The sequence below is a fragment of the Entelurus aequoreus genome, linkage group LG15 (genome assembly GCF_033978785.1).
Source record: "Entelurus aequoreus isolate RoL-2023_Sb linkage group LG15, RoL_Eaeq_v1.1, whole genome shotgun sequence".
Lineage (NCBI taxonomy): Eukaryota > Metazoa > Chordata > Actinopteri > Syngnathiformes > Syngnathidae > Entelurus > Entelurus aequoreus.
In genome coordinates this window covers 34,596,155-34,619,690 of record NC_084745.1, presented here as the reverse complement: position 1 = coordinate 34,619,690, position 23,536 = coordinate 34,596,155, and the positions used below count along the sequence as shown (strand labels likewise).

At 43.0% G+C, this 23,536-nt stretch overlaps 1 protein-coding gene across 4 annotated transcripts in view; it reads right to left on the bottom strand.

The window, feature by feature from the left end:
• ncoa2 (nuclear receptor coactivator 2) overlaps nt 1-23,536 on the bottom strand; it is a 164,881-nt gene that overhangs the window by 14,190 nt on the left and 127,155 nt on the right. For 2 of the 4 annotated variants that reach the window (XM_062021263.1, XM_062021264.1), the window contains exons 7-21: nt 21,770-21,958; nt 19,901-20,002; nt 17,097-17,237; nt 16,864-17,011; nt 15,298-16,630; nt 7,651-7,849; nt 7,374-7,568; nt 6,885-7,082; nt 6,424-6,550; nt 6,176-6,350; nt 5,257-5,553; nt 3,231-3,308; nt 2,702-3,158; nt 1,767-1,944; nt 1,506-1,692 (exon numbers count right to left, since the gene is read on the bottom strand). In XM_062021263.1, the coding sequence (XP_061877247.1) occupies nt 1,506-1,692; nt 1,767-1,944; nt 2,702-3,158; nt 3,231-3,308; nt 5,257-5,553; nt 6,176-6,350; nt 6,424-6,550; nt 6,885-7,082; nt 7,374-7,568; nt 7,651-7,849; nt 15,298-16,630; nt 16,864-17,011; nt 17,097-17,237; nt 19,901-20,002; nt 21,770-21,958 (4,004 nt within the window). The remainder of the gene's footprint in view (nt 1-1,505; nt 1,693-1,766; nt 1,945-2,701; nt 3,159-3,230; nt 3,309-5,256; nt 5,554-6,175; nt 6,351-6,423; nt 6,551-6,884; nt 7,083-7,373; nt 7,569-7,650; nt 7,850-15,297; nt 16,631-16,863; nt 17,012-17,096; nt 17,238-19,900; nt 20,003-21,769; nt 21,959-23,536) is intronic. The other 2 variants (XM_062021265.1, XM_062021266.1) reach the window with 2 other exon arrangements.

Here is a 23,536-nt window from a genome sequence, read left to right as displayed (position 1 = left end):
CGCGCTAGCCGCCGAACTCACCTTAACTTCCTCCTTCTCGCAGATCGCATCTGTAATCGGGTGAAGTCCTTCGTCGCACCGTCGATCACTCGAACGCAGGTGAGCACAGGTGTTGATGAGCAGATGATGCTGGCTGGCGTAGGTGGATAGCTAATGTTTTTAGCATAGCTCTGTGAGGTCCGGTTGCTAAGTTAGCTTCAATGGCGTCGTTAGCAACAGCATTGTTAACCTTCGCCAGGCTGGAAAGCATTAACCGTGTATTTACATGTCCATGGTTTAATAGTATTGTTGATCTTCTGTCTATCCTTCCAGTCAGGGATTTATTTATTTTGTTTCTATATGCAGTTAAGCACGATGCTATTACGTTAGCTCCGTAGCTAAAGTGTTTCGTGGATGTATTGTCGTGGAGATAAAAGTCACTGTGAATGTCCATTTCGCGTTCTCGACTCTCATTTTCAAGAGGATATAGTATCTGAGGTGGTTTAAAATACAAATCCGTGATCCACAATAGAAAAAGGAGAGTGTGTGGAATCCAATGAGCCAGCTTGTACCTAAGTTACGGTCAGAGCGAAAAAAGATATGTCTTGCACTGCATTCTGGTCCTTCACTCTAACGTTCCTCATCCACGAATCTTTCATCCTCGCTCAAATTAATGGGGTAATCGTCGCTTTCTCGGTCCGAATCGCTCTAGCTGCATTGAAAACAATAGGAAAATGTGAGGAGCCTTTCAACTGACTACGTCACGCTACTTCCGGTAGGGGCAAGGCTTTTTTAAAATCAGATACCAAAAGTTGCGATCTTTATCGTCGTTGTTCTCTACTAAATCCTTTCAGCAAAAATATGGCAATATCGCAAAATGATCAAGTATGACACATAGAATGGATCTGCTATCCCCGTTTAAATTAAAAAAATTCATTTCAGTAGGCCTTTAATGTCTTAACTTCTTTTAGTCAAGTTTGATGTCTTTACTTCCTCTATTTAGTGAAGTTTGAGGTATTTACTTCTTCTAATCAAGTTCAATGTCTATACTTCCTTTAGTCAAGTTTAATATATTTACTCTCTCTATTTAGTCAAGTTTAATGCCTTAACTTCCTTCAGTCAAGTTTAATGTCTTAACTTCCTTTAGTCAATTTTGTTGTCTTTACTTCTTCTATTTAGACAAGTTTAAGGTCTTCTCTTCTTATTTTTTACAAGAATAGTTGCGCCTTTTTTTGAGGTGGGAAAAAGACGCAAATGAGGTCTGTTTTATGAAAGACAACTTTGAAATAGTACAATTATGTCCATGTGACATTACTGCCATCTAGTGACCAGTCAGTATTCAGTAATACATTCTCCTGAGAAAAATAAATAATAAAATACCAACAATTCACCTGATTGTTGACTATAAACAAAATCTAACAAATCTGATTTGACTATGAAAATGCTTAGTGGAAGACAGCCCTACTAGAGTGCATCCAAGTTTCATTATGAGGTGCATGCATGCTCATTCCTGCTGGGGCTATTACCTGCTCTTGTCCCATGGAGGGCAAGCCGGGCGAGGCCATGGACGTGACGCTCATCTGTCCGGCCATCTGTCCCATGCTGCTGGTGGCCATGGGAACGTTGTTCAGGTTCATCCCGCTGCCATTGTACATGCTGCCGTTATTCTGCTGCTGGGTGAACTGAGGGGACGTCTGCTGCTGGGAGAACATACTGCACAGGAGAATAAAGCGGTTTTAAAAACAGCATTCATTACTACACAGTGTGTGGAGTCTTTATGATCCTACCTGTTCCCTCCAATGCTGCCCTGTGGCCAACCGTTAATGTCGGGCGAGCCTTGGAAAGAGTTGTTCCCCTGGCCCTGCTGCATCATGGGGGACTGGGCGTGGGCCATGCGAGGAGACAGTAGGGGGCTCTGCGGCGCGCCGGGCCCCCCGAAGCCTCCGTCTGCCTGTTGGTTCATACCTGTGCAGGACAGGAAGAGTTAACATGCAAGGATGACTACAGAGCGACTGGGCTTTACACAAACAGGGGCGCCAAAAAGGGGGGGTAAAGGAGACAGATTATAGGGGCACATGATGGAGGGGGGCCCAGAGAGGCCCCTAATGATGTATGTAAAATAGCATCAAAAAATGTTGCCGCTGTGTTGGGGGCCCTGTAAAGATTCTTTTCATGGGGCCCAAAATCCCTAGCGGCGCCCCTGTACACAAACATGCCACACAGAAAAAAACAGCGTTGATAACCAGCAAGCAAGAGTTGATACATTCTGGGGTTGATTTTCTGCAAGCATGTCAGCAATGAACAGGTGGGGAATGAAGGATTTGCTGAGGTGAGAAAGGAAAGAAATGGGACTGAATATAATCAAGACAGGACCTCTATATAAAGCACTTATATACATCCTGTTAAAACAGAATCAAATATACCATATAATAGAAATATTGGTCATTAGAAGAATCATTACAAGCTCCAGATTACAAACTGTGAAGGGAATAAGCAGTAGAAAATGGATGGATGGATGGATTGTTATTTTGAATTGATTTCTGTAGTCAAGGCGCCCTCTGGTGGATAACAAGTGTACTGTCCTGAATTAAAGCCATTTTAATTGATCTTAATCCACAAATAAGCAGTATGGTTGTCACTTGATGGTGCATTCACACAAACACACACACACTAGGGAGCTGTGAGGTGAAGTGTGTGTCAGGCCAGGGTGTAGGAGCGGTACCTGAGTTGGGAAACTGAAAGGCACTGTGCTGCATTTGGGGGCTGAGTACGGCCCCATACTGTCCGCCCATCATGCTTGTGTTTCCCATCATCATCTGGGAGGAGGAGGAGGTGGAGGAAGAGGAGGAGGTGCCATGCAAGTGGTGCTGAGGGTTGGAGGGTAGAGACGACAGGCTGGGGGAGAGAGGGGAGGAGAAGGGGCTGGTAGGGGGAGGTGGCGACGCCAGGCCTGTACCGGTACCGTAGCTGGGTGGGTAGGGGCACTGCTGGGGGTTGGCCTGGGGGATCCGCGGGTTACTCATGTTGGGCGGCAGGTTGAGGCCCTGGGCCCGCATGGCCATGCTCCTCTGCTGCTGGACCTGCTGAGCTTGTTGGACCTGTTGCTGCTGACGCTGTCTCAGGTGGTTGCTCAGGAGCTCCCGCTGACGCTGCGCCAACATCTGAGCATTGATGGTCCCCTGGATGCAACAATTCTTGGGTGTGTGTGTTTGCTTGGGAATGTGCATGTGTCACGTTCACACAAGGCTTACCTGGTTTGTAGCGTTGGACCGAAGAGGTAGGTTCACATTTGAAACGCTGCTCATCGGAGTCATCATTGGCTGTCGGTTCTAAGGGGAGAAAAAGGTTCAAACGCCATTAGTCACCAAACAAACTCATTTTTAGGTCACAAAAACCACACAATTAATAGCGTAAATGGAAAAATAATAATACAGGTAGGTTGTTTACATTGTTTCCCATATATTCAAATACTTGTTGCCACAAGTAAATTTAGGGCCTCCGCAATTAAAAAAAAACACCAAATGTGCAGAGAGCCGCATATTCGGCATGTGCCCTTTGAAAAAAAAGAGGAAAACTGACGTAAAAAAGAGACAAATCAGAATTAAGTGCTGCCGCGCAAACCTCGAAAGACCATTTAAAAAATCAAGACAACATTTCCTACAATTGGGTGCATTTCTACACTATATTTCACCTTTAGATTTATTCTAATCTGCCAACCTCTTTTTGACACTTACATGTTAAGCTTGTTTTGGTGTCCCTGATCGTCTCCCTGTCCTGCAACTCACTGGGGTATTAAGGCAAGAGGAACAGCGAATATCTGCGGCTCAGGCAAGCGTTCAACAAATTTTGTATGGATCATATTTTTTTAAATTTCATAAAAAACGTGGAAGTTTTATTTTGCCGCGAAAATTTATATTTAAAAACTTAGATTTATGCGTTTTCGCGGACATTTCACATGCCTGCATACTGGCCTGGTAGTAAAATTAATCAGGTCAACATTAATTTCTACAGAGTTTGTGGATTGTAGGACTGTAAGAAATGCATTTGGTGTTTTGTCAACTTTGTTCCTTTAAAATCTAATTAGTTGAACGATTGCACAAGTTCCAAAGGATCGCAATGCTAATTTTAGTTAGCCTGTCAATGGGCACGCTATTGTATGTTAGCATTAAGCTAGCAGCATACAAGCCAAACTTTTTCATGTATAGTTTCATTGCTTTTTTGTTTATACCAATCTGTATTGTTGATTTAACATGATTCCTACATGCATGTGCACATCATGTGTATATTAATGTACTTTTACCTTGTGTGCTTAATTATAGTACCGTAACTTTATTTTGGAGACCATCAATAAACAACCTCAAGTTGGAAATTCTTCATTTATAATTAAAACGAGTGTTTACGTAGCTGACAAACTGACATTTCAGAAGGGCACAATATTATACGTTAAAAAAATAGATTTTTGAATTAATCACAATTCTTGTTGTGAACAATTCTTAATTAAAAAAAACTATCAAAAATCGATTAATTATATTATATATATTTCATTTTATTTTATTAATTATTATTGTAATTTTTTTATCTGTCTAGTCCAGCCATTTAGGCCAATCATATTGTTAAACTGCTGTACAGATTTACTTTAGAAAAGAGAAGTGGTGGATACTTGCCTTATTTGTATTTGACTTTAATAAATGTTTGGTAAGCATTTTATTAAACAAAACCAGTTTTCTTTTAACTAATACACACATTTATCAGAGCTGTTTAATTAGTTTATGGAGGAACGTATGTAATCATAGAACTGGCATTCAATGTTAATAAAAAAGTATTGATTTTAAATGAAGAATCAACTCTGAATTGAATCGTTACTCCCAAGAATCGAATCGAATCGTGTGGTGCCCAAAGATTCACAGCCCTATAATATAAATAAACCAGGGGTGCACAAAGTGCAGATTGTGTTACAGTGTTTGGATCCCACTGTACGCAATATATGAAGAGCATGGAAAAAAGCATTTCACTGTGGTGTACTTGGCATGTGACGAATAAAACCTTGAACCTTGAACATTGTAGTATTAAAATAAGTAGCAACAATACACCGCAAAACGATATCATGTAACAAGACATGTTGATACTAATAACTAATAAGAGATTTGTCTTTAAATATATTTACAACTAGTGATTTTTTAAACCTTTTATAAAAAATTAAAAAATCATGTGTCATAGCCAATTATGCAAATTTCAATCAATGACACTAGTGTTGATATTACAATATCGAGTGTGCACCTGCTGTGACTGTAGCCTGTGCTGAAGTTGTAGTCGCAGTGCGTTGGGCTGGTTGGCGCCGACCACGCCAGGCCTGAGTCCGGGCCGAATCTGCATCCTCATCATGGGGTAACCCGGACGAGGACCCATCTGGCCAGACATGGGGTGAAAGCCCGGCTCTTGCATGGGCGCCCCCGGGTACCCCCTCTGAGCCATGTGTGTCGGAGAGGGGCCAAACTGCTGGGCGTACATGGGGGGCTTCTGTTCTAACATCATTGAGGGCTCCTGGGGGAACTGGTCCTGGTCCAGGGTCTGGTTCTGAAAGAGGAAGAATTTGCTGTGATGCCTGAACAAAATGATGAAAAATACACTTGAGATGACAGATTGGTCAAAAGATTCTGAAGCATCGATACCTTATGAAACACAAGATACAGCGTTTCCAAAGCCTCCAAGTATGTGTTATTTTAAGAAAAAAGATGAGACCATACAACTACTGTGTTATATGACTGCTAAGCACCAAACTGTGTTTAACAGTAATCACTTATTTCGCTCACGAGTGACGCTTGCACTACATGAAGTCAGTGGACTGGCGTTCTGCGTTGGACATCAATTTTTGTCACAATCATCAATCTGAATAATAAAACATAAAAAAATACATGTAAATACGCAAAAATTAATTCCTAAGTGTGGGATAATTTTGATGTTATAGCACCAAATAAGGTAAATTCTTTCTGTGCAGCTACTCATACAAAAACACAAATCAATATCTGCTGACTATTAATTTTTGTTGCAAGTCAAATGTAGTGACTTTTTAAATCCAGCAGATGACCATTGTGAAACAACAACACAGCGTCAGTGCAGTGTCAATACAGCCAGTGAGTGTGTCATACACTCGCTGAGGTGTCATTCACCCATGATACATCAAGGATATGGAACTGACCTGTTCTATCAGAGCGGGGATGCCAAGAGCCCGGTCCAGCTCTTCCAGGCCATCAAAATCTTTTAGCGCAGTGTACAATTGTGACATTAGTGCGCCCTCATCCACTACACCGCCGTCACCCCCGCTGAGGCCCATGTTACACAGCAGGTCCTCTTGAGGTGTCGAGTGCAGTGTCCTGAAGCACATTAGTATGCTTAATATAAATGATCAGTCTGTGACTTATTATATCTTAGATTTTAAATCTCTACCTGTTCTGGTTTACAAACGCTGTCTGGTCAATTGGCATCATGCTGTCTGGCCAGGGCGCCGTCTGGTTGGGAGGAGCCTGCTGCTGGGAGAAATGGCCCACCATACTGATATCCATGTCAGCTTGGGCTAGATAGAGAAAAAACAGACATTTATTTTCAATTGTGTTGATTTGTTTTTACTGCTCGAGAAGCGAGCGAGCCTTATCTGACTATTGAGAACATTGTGTACGATGCTGCACTTTGCCCCTAGATGGCCCTCTTAACCTTAAATCTGAGCAATGTCATCAATGAGTGTGGGTGAGTCAAGGGCTTTTCAGATGTGCTTTCATATGTGTTGAAATGTTGGAGCACTTGCTGAATGAATACAGACTGAAGTTCAAAAGGGCCACTTTTGAAATGTACCGCTTAGACACACAGACTGCCTTTTTATTTCTTCTATTTGAAGCCAAAAACAGCCTTACTGTTGGGCATCATCGATGACTGCAACATTTGCCTGGGCACCGTTTGGCTGTTGGGCCTCATCGGAGCACCGGTGGGGCCCATCCTGCCCTGCAAGGCCCCCTGCTGTCCGGGGGTCCCAAGGGGCGGAGCTGAGGGTGAGCCCGCCCAGCCTTCCTGCTGCTGCATGCCCGGCCGAGGGCCGTTTGGACCCATAAGACCTGGATGGAGACGAGACAGAGGGCGAGTGGATATCTTTGAACACATGACGCAAAATGTTGGAAAAAAAATAGCGACATATGGCTTGGTTTCCTCTCAAAGGAAAAGAGTGACGAATGTGCAAATGTGCAACTAATACTAAAAGAGGACTGCCAATTATATTAAACCTCATATAGAAAAATCCAATTAAAAATTATAGCACTTCATTAATTAGATTTATAATTGAATTCCACCACAGACAGGCGCTATGTCAGGAGAAGCGTTTCTCCCGACAATACGAAGCGTAAACACACCTGTGCTAACCAGGTTGGCCTGGTTAGCCATCATGCCGTGACCTCCCACCATGCCTTGCTGCGACTGCTGCTGCTGCACGAGAGCGTACGGGCTTGTGGTCCTCATTGGGTACTGTGGCGACGCGTTTATGTCCAGAGAAACGCTCCTTACAGGCACAACCCTGCCTGGTTGCCCCGGTCGGATACCGCCAAAATCTAAAAGGCAGACAAGTGAAGGAAGTACTTGATCATTATTAAACTGCAAAGTGCACAATAAATAACGAAACGTGGAACTTACTAGTTGGACCCATGCCGCCGCCAACATTCCTGTGCTGCTGTTGCGCTGTGACTGCCGGGTTGCTCTCGGACATCTGCAAGATGTCATTGATGATGTTCTGTTTGTCCATGGGGCTGGGCACCGACATGGGCCGTGGCTCACCGAAGAGCTGCGACTGGGCATTCTGTAGGTCATTCAAGATGTCATCCAGCTCCGACGACTGTAGGGGGAGAGCAGACGGATGTGAGGAAGCGTTCTTATCTGAACAGCCTGAACAATGACAAGAGATCAACCTTATTCATCCTCTGAAAAAGAGGAAATTAGTTTGCCTTAGCAAGGAAACTTAAAACATGCACACACATAAAAAGTAGTTAAAATTAAATAAATAAAATCAGCGCAAGCCTGTTCTGCTCTCTGCTACATCCATACACATGGACAATCGGGATAGCCGTCTTAACAAAAGTCTGTTTTAAGGCCAGTGATGTTGCTAGGTGCGCATCATGCGTCCCTAAAGCATAATTATCTGAAAGGACGCAGTCAAGTCACTTTCCACTCACCTCAATTTTCCCATGAAAAATTATACATAGTGTTAAAAAGTAAGGACGCAACCATTCTTTAATGCGGTCGACAAAATTCAGGAGTAAAGTTTGTCAGACAAATTCTTCTGTCGATGATAGTCGGTGATGTAATTGCTCGTATTTTTCCGGACATAAGCGGGTTCAGTGTCTGCTGAGCAATAATAAGGGAAAAAACAACGTGCGTAAAAACTGAACATGTCAAAGACACAAATAACTTCCTCAATTTGCAAAATGGACCTTTCTTTTGATGGCAGTACGTCCGTGGTGCGGAAGAATTTATAGCAGAGGCATGTCTTCGACTCTCGTTGGAAGATATTTAGCTCCTTAGCTAGCTAGCGAGAGAACACGGAACGACACAGGAGGTCCTTCATACCGACAGCAATCAGACTGTATAATGCATATGTTCCTTGACTGCACTTAAATGTAGAATATATGTAGAATATATTCATATTATTTATATTATATATATAATATATTATATATATTATATATTATTATTATTGTCTATTGTGAGCGAACTGCGGTGCTGAATTTCCCCCAGGGATCAATAAAGTACTTTCTATTCTATTCTATTATGTTGTGTGAAAAATAGCTTTAACCATCATTTTAGCCAAAGTCCGCCAGCTAAAGTTTTTAAAGCTAGAAATAGATTCAAAGTTATTTGATACATTTTTCAATAAGGAAACACCTTAAAAGGGGACCTATTGCGACTTATTTTTGTGTATTTGGAATCTGCGTAAGTAAGGAGCAGTATAGCTCGGTTGGAAGAGTGGCCGTGCCATCCTAGTCACTGCCGTTGTGTCCTTGGGCAAGACACTTTACCCACCTGCTCCCAGTGCCACCCACACTGGTTTAAATGTAACTTAGATATTGGGTTTTCACTATGTAAAGCGCTTTGAGTCACTAGAGAAAAGCACTATATAAATATAATTCACAATTCACTAAACTTGTAAGTACTGAGAATTACAAATAAAACCACATAGGCATAGCAAAGATATTCATAAAATAATCTTGCCATCGTTCATACTTTCTCCAAACGAGCCCTTTGGAATTTGCCCCATTTGCGACATTTTTTTCCAATTGTGACGTCAACGGATATCTCCATATATGGTAGGGATTTACCCGAAAGCCTTGCGCGAGTGGGCCATTGTAGTCCGACGCTGTAGTCATTAAGTTCCTTATTTTTCTTGTTGTGGGGCAGACTGGTTCGTTAATGCAGATGCATCCTCCCTTGTTGCCAGTTCTAATACAAAGTAGTGTATAGTTCGAACTTTCATCCGTAAGTAAACTCCATATGGAAGCACTAAGAACTACAACATGGTTTACGGGGAGAAGACGCAGTCAAAGTGGAGACATGTGAATAAGACCACCCACAAAATGGCAGAAAGTGGTTTGAAGATGGTCTGTAAAACATGATCTATGCAACATTTTGACCAAATAACCACTATTACATGATATGTAGACCACAAGGAAGTGTTTTACATGTAGAAACAAATCATATAAGACTTTTTAAGGGACAATATTAATATCAAAATACCTGGCAATATACCATCTATATAACTTTCTAAACACCACATCATTACACTGCACTGTTTCAACCTTCTGTGCATCTGCTCAGCACAGACGTGATCACCTGTACACAGTATCACAACATTCTAGTGAAGCTGCTACTAAAACAACAACAATTAAAAATACAATCTTCATTATAAATAAACCCACGTTTCAACTGCTCAATGCTCAGCTCTTTCGTGTTGGTAGTATTTTAATGTTTAGGAGACATGCTGGAATGAAATAAAACGAAATAAACACTGCAGTGGCGGTGATGAAAAATAAATGGTGGCTGTCATTTTGTGATGCACAGAAGGCATCTGTGAACATTTTGAATTGTACGTTTTATTTTAGATAATTCAATATAAATTAACATGTACGTTAATTACCGGTACAACCAAGACCATAAAACCTTCATGATAGGAGTTTAACACTAAATTTTTTTTCTTTTTCGTTTTTTTGGAGGGTAAAAAAAGTGTCGTTTTTTCATTGCCTGTATTATTTTTTTCCAATATCAAATTAATAAATGAAAATATAAAAAAGTAAAGAAGAAAATATTTTTTTTTTTATAAATTGGAGGATCCAGTGAATGTCCCAGCGACCCACTCCAATCATTAGCTGTGGGTCCCGGGGACTCACTACATTAAAGAAATATCAACATCACAGAGGGCCACACATTTTTCCAACAGTCCTGCAGAAGCAGCCCACAAAAAGTGAAGAAGCCCATAACAACTTCACAAAACCAACACTTACTGCTCTGTGATTTCACACAAAAACCAACAATGTTGAGGCTTGGGGGAACTTGAGGTAAATAAGTTGCAATAGCAATAACAAGCCACCAGAAGGCAGTAAACCAGGACTCATTTAAGATCACACTACAGTACAAGAAAACAGCTGCTTTAACTGCATACTTTTTTCAAGACGAAGAGACAATTGTGCCTAAAGTGTGCAAGGCTGCAGAAACCCTAGAAATAAAAGAAGCTGGGGCCATATCTGCATGCACACAATTCATTTGTGCTATGGTGTTTATTCGCACTTGACCATAAACAGCAGCACAAAGCCAATCACTCTGGGAGGATATATAGGAGTGCTTCGGAGAGTGGCAGGGTGGGGGATAGGTGGTGAGACAGAGAAAAGCCCTAATGAGGTCAGGAATGATGTAATGCTCCTGTACACTCTCACTTTGCTCCCTTCCTCCTCTTCTCCGTTTCTCTTCCCCTCCCACTTTCTGTTCTCTCGGCCACTCCGCTTTGCTTTTTTACCCTTAATGGCTCCTCTTTCTATAAATCTCTCTGCTTTCCACGCATGTAACGCGATCCGCATCCGGTGTGTCAGGAACGAGCGCGAAGAGCTGCCCAAAGTTGACGAGTTAATAAGAAGGGTAGGCGGGTAAAAAAAATCTATTAATTCCCGCCTTTTTGTTTTGACACCAATGTGGCATTTTGGGTGTGACACAGAAGCGCAGAGTCCACTGGGCCATTCCGACAGTCTCTTTTGCAATGACGAGTGAACTCTGGTCTGATTTCACATGTAACCCTGCTCCTGCATCAATAATTCAGCCCTCAAACAATCATGAGCATTACAGCAAGGGGAGGCAGAGCGAGAGAGAAAAAGAGCAGTGGGTGAGTTGGAGAGAGGGAGGAGTGGACTTTTTAACTAGTACAGTCATCGCTCACACATGGCTGAGCAGCTATTCACCAGCACCCCACTTGCCAACATGTAAACGTTGTAGCTGCGTCTGGAGGAGACGGGGAAGGAGCCGGGATTTCAATGTTCAGCACATCAAATAAAACATTCGGCGTCTCCCCGCTCTCCTATTTCCAAGTCGCTCCAATGCTGGCTCCCTGAACACGGCGCCTCCCTCTCTCGCTGCTATCTCCATGGCAGCGTAGAGGACACGCAGGAGCATATGGCTCATCATTTTCACTCTGCCTGGCGAGGCTGGGCTCTCCTGGGGGTATCTACACCGCCCTCATCTCTCCCTCTTTGTTCGCTTCTACACTGGTACCTTTTTCTTTTTTACATTGTGCTCGAGCCAAGCATATAGTGTACATTAGGAGTATAGCTTGCAAAAAGGAGCGTGTCAGAGATGCTTCCTGGTCTGCTTTGGTGAGCATTTGTGAAAGATCAATCGCTGCACATTAGATGACCTGATTTCTAGACCCTCCTCCACACCGCATGGATCTGCACTGCCGCTTCATGACTGCCTGAACAAGCAAGTTCAAACTGTATGTGACTTGGAGTGCGTTCGTTTTTTCTTTCGGAATCTGTGGCTACATTGAAATTTCAGCAACACTCTCCCTGTTCACTCCAGATTCCTATCTCTCCGCCCCGCACCTTCCAATTCTTTCTTTCAGCGCCAGCCACGACCCAAGTTCAGTGCCAAACCTGCAGATTCCAGCCAAACGCAGGCGGGATCAAATGGCTGGAGAGCCACAGGGGCTCCTTCCAAATGTCACAGTTGTTTGAAGATGGTAGACAGCATCCCTTTGGCCCGCGCTGCCAACCCACAAGCAGTGATGAAGTTAGTTACGATATCACTTTTGGTTGATTTGGAGACACCTGTAGTTAAAAAACGGGCCGCTGCCAGAATTGTCAAGCGGCCACACAAAAGTGTTTTCATTTCAGTGGAGTAGCCAGGCGATAACTGGCCGTCTTCCATCGTACTGCGGGCCAGCGTGGTCTGATTGCATGCAGCACACGGCGTTGGAGCAGGCAGTTTCTCTCTCGCTGAGAAGTCCAAATTGGCACTTGTCGCCTGCAGCTAATTAGTAGTGGCTGCTGCTACTTCCAGTTACATTGCAGACTGCAATATTTTCTGACTTTTTTTGCATACAATGCAGGGGCATCCAAAGTGTGGATCAAGAGCTCATTTAAAAAATGTTTTGGGGGCTTACGAGTACTTTGCGTTAGGATCTGTCTCTCAGTTTTTTGTTATGCTTTTTCATGAGTTACGAACATTTACTAATGGTGACAGGGCTGTGCCGTTTGAGCAATAAAGAGTGAATATATTGTTAGGCGTTGCTGTTCCTGCTTCGTCTACACAAGAAACCAACAGTTGACGAGATTGAGCGCCACTCAGAGATCGACACAATCCTGCCCTTCAACCACCGGAACAGAGAAAGTTAGTGCAAAGGAGGAGAATTGGAAGACCAAATCAGGACAATAAACCGTTAAAAAAATATGGCCTACCTGCTAGCAGCCTCCTTGGCATGCGGACAAAAACGTCCAAACTTTTATCCATAAAAATATTAAAAAGCTGCAGATGCTGTGTTTGACATTTTTCAAACTGGATGTTAGACATATCTCGTTTGTCAACTGACTTCTCTGGGCCATCACTCAAATACGTTTGTGTGCAAGATAAATGTCCTCGTTCCTACACAGACAGTGTTGCCAGATGTCACGGGAGAAACACACAACAAGCTCTACGAAAAACAAGTTGCTTATAACAAACAAACTTGCCTGGACGGAGAAACAACTTGAACATGATATCACAATTGCTGAGAACTCAAAGTAAATGCTTAACAATATTATTATATACACCAACTGTAGTGTGGTTGTTTGTAGTACATTCTACTATATTGTTTCTCAAACATTTTTTCTTGTTTAAAAGTTTTTTTTTATTTCTAAAATGCGTATTGAATGTTATAATTTTTGCATTTATAAGGGTCAAGCACAGATGAAACTGATTTCAATTAATTTCAAAGGGCTAGGGTGCTGAGAGAAACAAGTGTTTTAAGCTAAGGGCTTGGTTGTGGAAGGTAAAGTAAGTTGAGGTACCACTGTATTCTGAAATTAAACAAAAAAAACCCCCATCAACAATGATGACAAAAAAGGAAGAAAAGGTAGATTTTAATGCCAAAAAGTTTAAATATACGCTCTATCGGCAGTATATTTACTAACACAGGGGTCGGCAACCTTTACCACTCAAAGAGCCATTTTGGAAAGTTTCACAAATTAAAGAAAACAATGGGAGCCACAAAAAATTTTTGAAAATTTAAAATGAAAAACACCACATACAAAGCTTAAATTGCTTTGCGCTATGTTAACCAGGGGTCTCTGACACACGCACCGGCACGCATCTCTATGTGGAAACTTAATGTTAGTGCAGCCCGCGACTTTTAATTGAACGGCGCTTGATAGCGTCTTTCTTGCCAACCCTCTCAATTTTCCGGGAGACTCCCAAATTTCAGGACGTGCAGGCACTGCTTTTAGCGCCCTCTACAGCCTGCCCAAACAGCGTACCTGCTTGGCCACATGATGAATGCAGCTTTTGCTTGCACACGTAAGTGCCAGCAAGGCATACTTGTTCAACAGCCACACAGCTTACACTGACGGTAGTCGTACAAAAACAACTTTAACACTGTTACGCTACAAATATGCGGCACATTTTGAACCTACACCAAAAAAGAATGACAAACACATTTCTGGAGAACATCTGCACTGTAACACAACATAAACACAACACAACAAATACCCAGAATCCCATGCAGCCCTAACTCTTCCGCTCAACTGACGCACGGAGGAGGGGAGGGGTGTTGATGTGTGTGTGTGTGTGTGGGGGGGGGGGGGGGTGTTGGTGGTAGCGGGGGTGTATAATGTAGACCGGAAGAGTTAGGGCTGCATGGGATTCTGGGTATTTGTTGTGTTGTGTTACGGTGCGGATGTTCTCCAGAAATGTTTTTGTCATTCTTTTTTGGTGTGGGTTCACAGTGTGGCGCATATTTGTAACGTAACAGTGTTAAAGTTGTTTTTGTACGACTACCGTCAGTGTAAGCTGTGTGGCTGTTGAGCAAGTATGCTTTGCTGTCTCCTACGTGTGCAAGTAAAAGCAACATATAACATGTGGCCGGGCTGGCACGCTGTTTGTAAATGCTATAGAGGACAATTAATGCAGTGCCATTAGGGCACGCCCTTGATTAAGTCATTAGAGTGAAAATAGGATAATATTTGCCCTGGGAGATTTCTAGGAGAGGCAGTCTCCTGGGAAAATCGGGGGGGTCGTTAAGTATACTGGGAAAACCGGGAGGGTCGGCAAGTATGCAGCTGAGCCGCATCAGAGTGGTCAAAGAGCGCATGCGGCTCCGGAGCCCCGGGTTGCCGACCCCTGTACTAACATATCTAAGCTGGATTGTGTTTCCAACCTTCATTCATGTATTGCGTAAATAGTTACGTGTATTGTTAGCATTAGTTGTTGTATATGCTTGAATTATTGGTTATGTACTGTGTTGTCATATTTTTGTGTTTGCATTGTGATTGTGGTTTGTTATTTCTGTTCATCTTCCTCAAGCAAAGCTGACCATCTTTTGTTGGTTCAAGATAGGACACAATATCAAAATGGCCCCCACATTCTTGAATTTTCAGGATGTGGAAAAAGTTTGGACAGCCCTGCTATAACGCGACCTTGTTTTGGGTGGAAGCATTCTGTGTGGATGTGGAGAAACCAACCCAGGAGAAAAGGAAGCTAAACATGTTGACATTTTAGCAGCAATTCCTCACAAGACAACTTAAAAGCAATAATTACAAAACAACAACAACTGACCTGCTCAGCTTGGTCGTATCCGACATCTTGTTTCTCCGTTTTGACAAGCGGATGTTTGCCTACTTCCACCTTCACCTCCCCTGGCTCCAGCTTAGGAACCTTGTCCTTCAGCGCTGTGTCATCCTTATCCAGCAGATAACGGAGCAGAGCGTTGTCCTTCTTCTTGGGGCTGAGAGGTTCCTGCTTTGGGGTGACGTCGCCCCCAGAGGCACCCTGGCCTTGCTCCTGGCCTGGCTCCTTACCCGTGGCCTCGGCGGTGAGCTTGGCCAGGTCCACGGGAGACGTGCTGTTCTGCAGGAGTTGGTGGAGGATCTTGTGTTTTTCTTTAAGGGAGGTGGCATGAGTACTTACTCCAGAATGGCCACCCCGGACCACAGTCCCAGCCTGATCCTTACCGTCGCATCCAGCATTAGGAGACAGGGGGGTCTCCAGAGGCTCTGGTTTGGTAGTGAGCAGTTGTAGTAACTTAGTGTGGCCCTTGTTGTCATGAAGATGACTGTGAGGGTCATGGCCCTCAAGTGGCCCCTCCCTCTCGTCTTTAGGTTCAGTAATGTTGCTTTCTGTCGGACCTGGGGTGTGCCCCCCCTGACCCACTTCAGTGTGAGGGCCAAACGAGTCTGTGGCCCCTGCGCCGAGTTTTGACATGAGATGAGTGTTTACACCTGATCCTGGTGTGACGCTGGCTGGAGAGCCTATCCTACGATCGGGAGACCCTAGTGTGTGTGCATGAGGGTGCCCGTGCCCGTGTCCTACACCGTGACATTCGCTTAGGACCTGCAAAGCTGACAGGGAACTGCTGGTGTAGCTGTTGGCATGGCTGCTTGTTGTGCTACCACCTGCACCACCGGGCCCTCCCCCGCACATCCCCACTGGGGAAGGGGAGTGAAGGCCTCCTGCTACTCGCGGACTGCCCGCTCCGCCAGGACTCCCACGATGCCTGGGGGAGAGCATCGAGTTCTGCTGAGGCGCGTGAGGTCCGCCGGCTGGGCTGGGGCTGGCACGAGAGGGACTGTTCATTCGCCAGTTCTGGCCCTGCTGGGGAGGCTGCATTCCTCCAGTGTGGCCGTGTGGTTGGGGGCAGCCTTGACGGTAGACCTGCATGTGTCCCCCCCCTATGGTTGCTGGTTCTCGGGGGCCAGCAGGGCCCGGAGGAGAGAAAGGCGTGCTGTTGCTGCTGATAGTCGTGTCTTGGCCCTGAGGTCCTGAGCCTGGCAAACTTCCCGGTGTCGGTGGAGTCATGGAGGGAGTGGAGGAGTTCATTGGCTTGGGAGCCATCCCTGTGGCCTGAGCGCCAGGACCCATGTCCTGGCCCATCCCGCATACTGTCTGCTCCCTGCAGTTAACACAAACACTTTTTATGAGTTGAAAGAACAAGGTTTTTGATAGTACCTCCCAATCGGTCAGCGTGACATTTATACAAGGATTAACTGCACTGCTAAAACTATCAGTAACATAAATTCACATCATTCTATCATCAAGGACTATATGAATGCTCACAAAGCAGTGCATTATGTTAAAATATGCCAGGAAGTTTATGCTCTCTGTCTGACACACAGCAAGGCATACCTCTGTAGAATGTGCAGAGACATGTAGAGCTGAGGCTCGTTGGTGGCATGCGAGCGCACCAATTTGCTCTTCGTGTGGGCTGACACGATGGTTCCATCCGAGAGGGAAAAGCGGTAGATGGGACTGAATGCCTGGCCGTGGCGAAGAACTGAAAACAGGAGTGCAAATAACTATTACAGGTAAAAAAACCAACAAACAAAAAACAAGCCACTGGAGATAGTTGTGAGGTTTACCTTCCTGCTGATGGCGTTTGGCAAAGGACATTTCCCCATCGTTCTGGAGGTGGAAGCGCTGGATGCAGCGGCGCACCAGGTCCTCCCATCCCGGCTTCATGGAGGCCCGCAGCAGACTGGTATCCAGCGACGTTATCTTGCCTTTAAACAGCAAAAAGAGGAGGGGATTAGGGAAGCTTTCTATGCAGATCTCCACCTGTTGCACTTAAATTGAAAATTTACAATGTCGTTGTCCACTCCACTTGGAGACATTAGATCAGATAAAGTAAAGCAAACACATTTTTTATTTTTGTGTGTTTGTGCATGTTTAAGAGTAAGACCAGCTCTGAGGGAAAACTCTACCCCCAACAGTAAAGACAAGCAATTGTCACACAAGACTTTAATGTGTTGAATCCTAAGGCCTGTTCTCCAAAGCGTTAATCATCTTACAGTGCTGGCGTGGGGTGACTTATGAGCTGGTGACAACTACGTTATTATTATTCCTTCAAATGCATCAAAGCCAAAGAGGTACGGGAATAAATACAACCTTCAGACACACAGGACATTACACACCTCCACACATTTTTAAAGTTCTGTTCTGTCTATGGCCATACCAAAAAATATTGATTTAGAGATCCAGTTCATGTATTTGTGGTGGCCTGCCACTGTTAAATTTGGACCGAAATAAATATATTTGACATTACTTTTACCTGTAAAAAATGTATGCGAAGACTAATTTCTTAATCTTTGACTTTGAAAGCGTTCTTCCGTTTCTGCTTTTGTTCGATGCAGTGTTTTCTAAGACAGCTTTAAGACAGGGCTGTCAAACTTGTTTTCATTGAGGGGCCATTTGTAACAGTGAATATATATCTTAATAAATAATCGCCTCATTAACTGAAGCTGTTCATTGCCACATAGTAATTTAAATTTTGTGCCTTCACCCTATCACCGGTATTTTTCCGTTACAATTTTTTAAAGTATATTCTACATATTTTTGGCTTAAACTATGGGTTTTTTAAGCATACAATGGCTAAACTAAAAATATAAATACTAAAGTAGTATTGGCCACCAGAGGAGACCAGTTCAGTTTATTTATTTGTATAGCACAATTAGAAACAACCCCAGTTGGCTAAAGTGCTGTACAGACATAAGAAACAATTTGAAACAAAAAAAGGGCATGCATGTCACATTTACATTGTAACACAGAAGGATTAATAAAACACAATAGTAAAATATACCTTAAAAGAAGTGCAGAATATATCACCTAAAATACCAAAATGTAATAAATAATTTTTTTTATAAAACCAGAAATAAAAACAACCACACTGGATTTGAACGCCGGGGAGTAAAAGTATGTTTTTAACCTATATTTAAATTGGCTCAGATAGTGGAAGGTTGTTCCACAGTCTGGACTCTGAGAAAGCTATATCTCCTCTGGTTTTGAGTCAGCCAGGAGGAGCTAGTCTGAAGATCTGAAGGTCCTGCTGGGAGAATAAGGCTGCAGCAGCTCAATAAGATAGAGCGGGGCTACTTAGTGTAGGTATTTAAAAACAAAAGGTACCATTTTAAAATGAACTCTAAAAGTAACTGGGAGCCAACGACGGGAGGCCAGTCAGGGGTAATGTGCTCACGTCGTTTGATTTTGGTTAAAAGATGAGCAGCAGAATTCTGCAAGTGGTGCAGCTGCTGGAGAGAGCCCTGGTCCAGGCCTGCATACAAATAATTACAGTAATCCAGGCGTGACGTCACAAATGCATGGATAGCTCTTTCAAAGTCAGCCTGTGGAAGATACTGTCTTATTTTTGCAAGGAGTCGTAGCTGAGAGAAGCTAGATTTAATTACAGAGCTAATTTGTTTGTCCAGCTTAAGCACGCTGTCAAAAATAACTCCAAAGCTCCTTGCTGATGTGTGGCAATATGAGGACAGAGGACCAATAGCACTGTCATGTCCTTGCAGCGGGTTTGTTTGACCAAATACGACAATTTCTGTTTTATTTTTGTTTAAGTATAAAAAATTCCAATCCAAACCATTCCTAAACATCATACAAACAGTTCTGTAGAGTAGTCATGGCAACCTGGGTATTACTTACTGTTACAGGCAGATATATTTGAATATCATCTCTGAAACAGTGAAAAGAGTCATTGTGCTTTTTAAAAACCGCACTCAGAGGAAGCACTTATAAAGAGAAGAGGACAGGTGCCAAATTGAACTTTGGGGTACACCATACTTAAGGGCAGACTCAGAGGAGTATTGGCCTGGGTTTACAGAAAAACTCCTGCTGGTCAAAAATCAAAAACCAATCAACGCACGCTGTTCAGTATTGTGGCCACTGACTGAATCAGTCTCAGGCAGCACTACAATATTGGAATAAATCAGTGATTCTCAATTATTTTCTGTTACACCTGCCCCCTCTCGCTCATACCCAAAAACCAACCATTTCAACCTGCGCATGCTCACTACAATTTAATTGGCACCAATTATATGTTTTAGCATTGTTTACATTAATATTCACTTACATGCATATAGGATGCAGACATTTAGTTTAGTGCATGAGATGACAGAATAATAAGATATTGTATTTGTGTTTCCAGTTATACAAATTATACGTTGACGTCATTGCAACCCAGCACCACAGATAGATTGCAGTCCTGTGGGAAACACTGACTATGTTTATTATTGTGGGTTGTAGTGGTACACAAGTGGACTTTTAGATTTTAGGTACCTATAGGTGAGGAAAAATATATCAGAAATGGCCATCACTATGGTAAACTTCCAGTGTCAGTCTTTAGAATAAAACGTAACAATGTTTTGGACAGTTTTGGTACCTTGCAGGTCTTGCCGTGTGGTGAAGCTCTCGTGTGTAGAAAGCGCGGGCCTCTCCTTCATGGGGACCCTGCGAGCCACGCAGATTAGGCACGACTGGAAGTCTAAAGTAAGCGATGGAGAGAAGAAATTGATGTGTACAGGACCGATATAGTCAGTGCGAAGGGGGTGTGGGGGATGGCGGTGATAGAGGGGACAAGTGAAAAGATAATGAAATGCATGTTATTCCCAGGCAGAATAATTAATACAGTTATTAATGAGGAAAGGGAACAGGGCTCCCCCTCCTTGCCTTTCATGAGGAGGAGCATCTATGGCTGGCAAGGGAAATGATCAAGTGTGACCTTTGAGTGTGTGTGAGACTGGTCTCAGCTACAGTAAGTACAGAGCCATTTCACTAATAAATCCCCTGGCCTCACATGAATAATGTTTCAAACATAAATGACCAAATCAAGTCCAGTTCTGGGCCGTCAAAAAGATCCACACAATATATCCCATTCTGACATACAACATAGCCCCTTTGGGTGGTCTGGCACGTATACCAGTGAACCCTCCGCACAACATTTAGCAACTACAACCAGAGATCCCGCCCACCTCCCCTACAGTGGTCCTAGTTTGCAAAAAAAAATAAAAAAAATCCAGCTGGCTTACAAGCAGCCACACAAACACAGCCAAGGAGTACCGAGGACAGGTTGAAACAAAGCTCTGAGTTTTCATCTATTCTAATTTGTAGCTTAGCAGGAAGGAAGCTGCATGTCAAACGCACGGAGCAAACAAAGTTAGGTTAGTTGCACAATATTGCAACTGCTTTGGGACTAATGTGCGCCAGTGCTTTGCAAAGTGCTGACTCAAAGGTTACTCAAAAAAGAAAAAAAAAGTTGAATCTTAGGTTGTTGTGTACAGCCGTAAAACTGTCCATAAAGCAGTAAGTGCTTTTGACATGTACTGTTTGAGCATGTGAGTTAGAAGGAAGAGTTGCTGTAAAACATGTTCAGTAATGCATTGTCAAACACGTATCTAAGAATGTAGATCATGGTAGATGTGAGTAGCGGCTGCCCCGCCTCTTTTCTTTGCTGTGCCGGTTCACATGTCATCATTGCACTTTAAGTGACGACGGCACAGATTCCTCCTGAGTTCAGCGCTAAGCTACAATAGATTTTATATTTGTACAAACTAGGGCTGTCAAATACATTTTGTCGGTAGTTAACTCCTAATTAATCGCAATTAAATTGTTTTCATCTTTAATAGGTGTACTATAAACAGATACTTTCCTAGTTTTTAATACTATCGACATGGGATTAGACAATTTGTTTGCTTTATGCAAATGTTGAGTAACAGCTAAATATTATCTATCGCTTGCTGCTGCGTTCATAAAAAAAATACTGCCTTTAACTGGTTATTGGGATCTAACTATATGAACATTTTAGATCGCAGTTATTGAGAGCAGAATTAATCGTGGTATTGTTGTTTGTATTGGTTTATCTGTATTGTGTGCTATTGATTTAGTCCATTGTTTTTATATGTTTTGTGTTTCTTATGCTTCACCGATAGCAGTGTTGGAAAAGGCGTTAATGTCTCGTTTTTATGTTAGCATTTAAGCTAGCATCAGTTCGTCCGTGAGTATATCAAAGTGCGGCTATCAATTCCGTTTTTTAGATAATTCAAGTTTAAAATGGTAATACAAACCATCATGAGTTTTACCGCGGTTGTCTTTGATATTGTTTATTGTTATATCACTACTTGTTGTTATTGCGTTAACTTGACAGCTCTAGTATACATTTATAATTCATGCAACAATTTTTAGATCTCCACTTTTAGTTGGATTTTGCTAGGTTCCTTTTTGAGCATCAGTAACAAGCTCTCTTTTTCCATACCATCTCCTTCCTCCTTGATGGACTTGGGCTCGGAAACAGCGAAGCACTGCATGGTCTCGTATTTCTGCTGCTGCTGCTCGTGCTCGCGCTGCTCGTCCTGGCTCTCGCTGTGGGGGTTCACCAGCATGCGGCAGTTGAAGGTGTGACTGTTCCTCCTCGGACCCTCGCTGGACCATGGGACGCCGTTCACTATAGGGAAAGCAAAAGGACATGTTTAGGTTCCATAATGCAACATGTTTTGCTCTAAGTAGTTCTTAATTTGTTGTTGTTTTAACCCCTTTACTAAAAAGAGCAAATAGAAGAAAGGGAGGAGTTAAAACACTTAAGGCAGGGCAATTGAACCAAATTGATCCAAGGGCAATTTTTTAAGACCTCCTACGCTGGGTATTTTGCAAAATTCTATATGTGATAGGAGCACTGTGCTGTTGTTGGTAACCTTCTAAAAAACTAATTGTAAAAGACCTGATTCTGATCTTATTTATTAAAATAGATGGCAGTCAAAATATCCTCTGTATGACAGAAACGCTGCCGTTTTAAGTTAAAGTTAAAGTACCAATGATTGTCACACACACACTGGGTGTGGCAAAATTTGTCCTCTGCATTTGACATATCCCCTTGTTCGCCCCCTGGGAGGTGAGGGGAGCAGTGAGCAGCAGCGGTGCTGCACCCTGGAATTATTTTTGGTGACTTAACCCCCGATTCCAACCCTTAATGCTGAGTGCCAAGCAGGGAGGTAATGGGTCCCATTTTTATAGTCTTTGGTATGACTCGGCCGGGGTTTGAACTCACAACCTACCGATCTCAGGGCGGACACTCTAAAGATCGTATTTGCATGATCAAATCAAATCAAATCAACTTTATTTATAAAGCACATTTAAAATTTACCACAGGGGTAGCCAAAGTGCTGTAAAATGGGTATGACACACATAGAAGGGACATGGGCTCTTGTCATGTGGAGCAGTGTTTTTCAACCACTGTGCCGTGGCACAAGTGTCGTGAGATAGTCTGGTGTGCCGTGGGAGATTATCTAATTTGACCTATTTGGGTTAAAAATATTTTTTGCAAACAAGTAATTATAGTCTCCAAATTATGTGTTGTTGTTGAGTGTCAGTGCGGTCTAGAGCTCGGCAGAGTAACCGTGTAATACTCTTCCGTATCAGCAGGTGGCAGCCGGTAGCTAATTGCTTTGTAGATGTCGGAAACAGCGGGAGGCAGCGTGCAGGTAAAAAGGTATCTATTGCTTAAACCAAAAATAAACAAAAGGTGATTGCCCCTAAGAAGAGGCATTGAAGCTTGGGGAAGGCTATGCAGAACGAAACTAAAACTGAACTGGCTACAAAGTACGGTAAACAAAAACTAAATGCTGGACGACAGCAAAGACTTACTGTGGAGCAAAGACGGCGTCCACAATGTACATCCGAACATGACATGACAATCAACAAAGTCCCCACAAAGAAGGATAAAAACAACTGAAATATTCTTGATTGCTAAAACAAAGTAGATGCGGGGAATATCGCTCAAAGGAAGACATGAAACTGCTACACGAAAACACCAAAAAAAGAGAAAAAGCCACCAAAATAGGAGCACAAGACAAGAACTAAAACACTACACACAAGAAAACTCAAAATAGGTCAAGGCGTGATGTGACAGGTTGTGACAGTACACCTACTTTGAGACAAGAACTATATCGATGCATGGTTGGTTATGGTTTGAAGTCATATCCAACAATTGCGACAACGACTTTTTACTGTCAACTGAGTTTAGTTT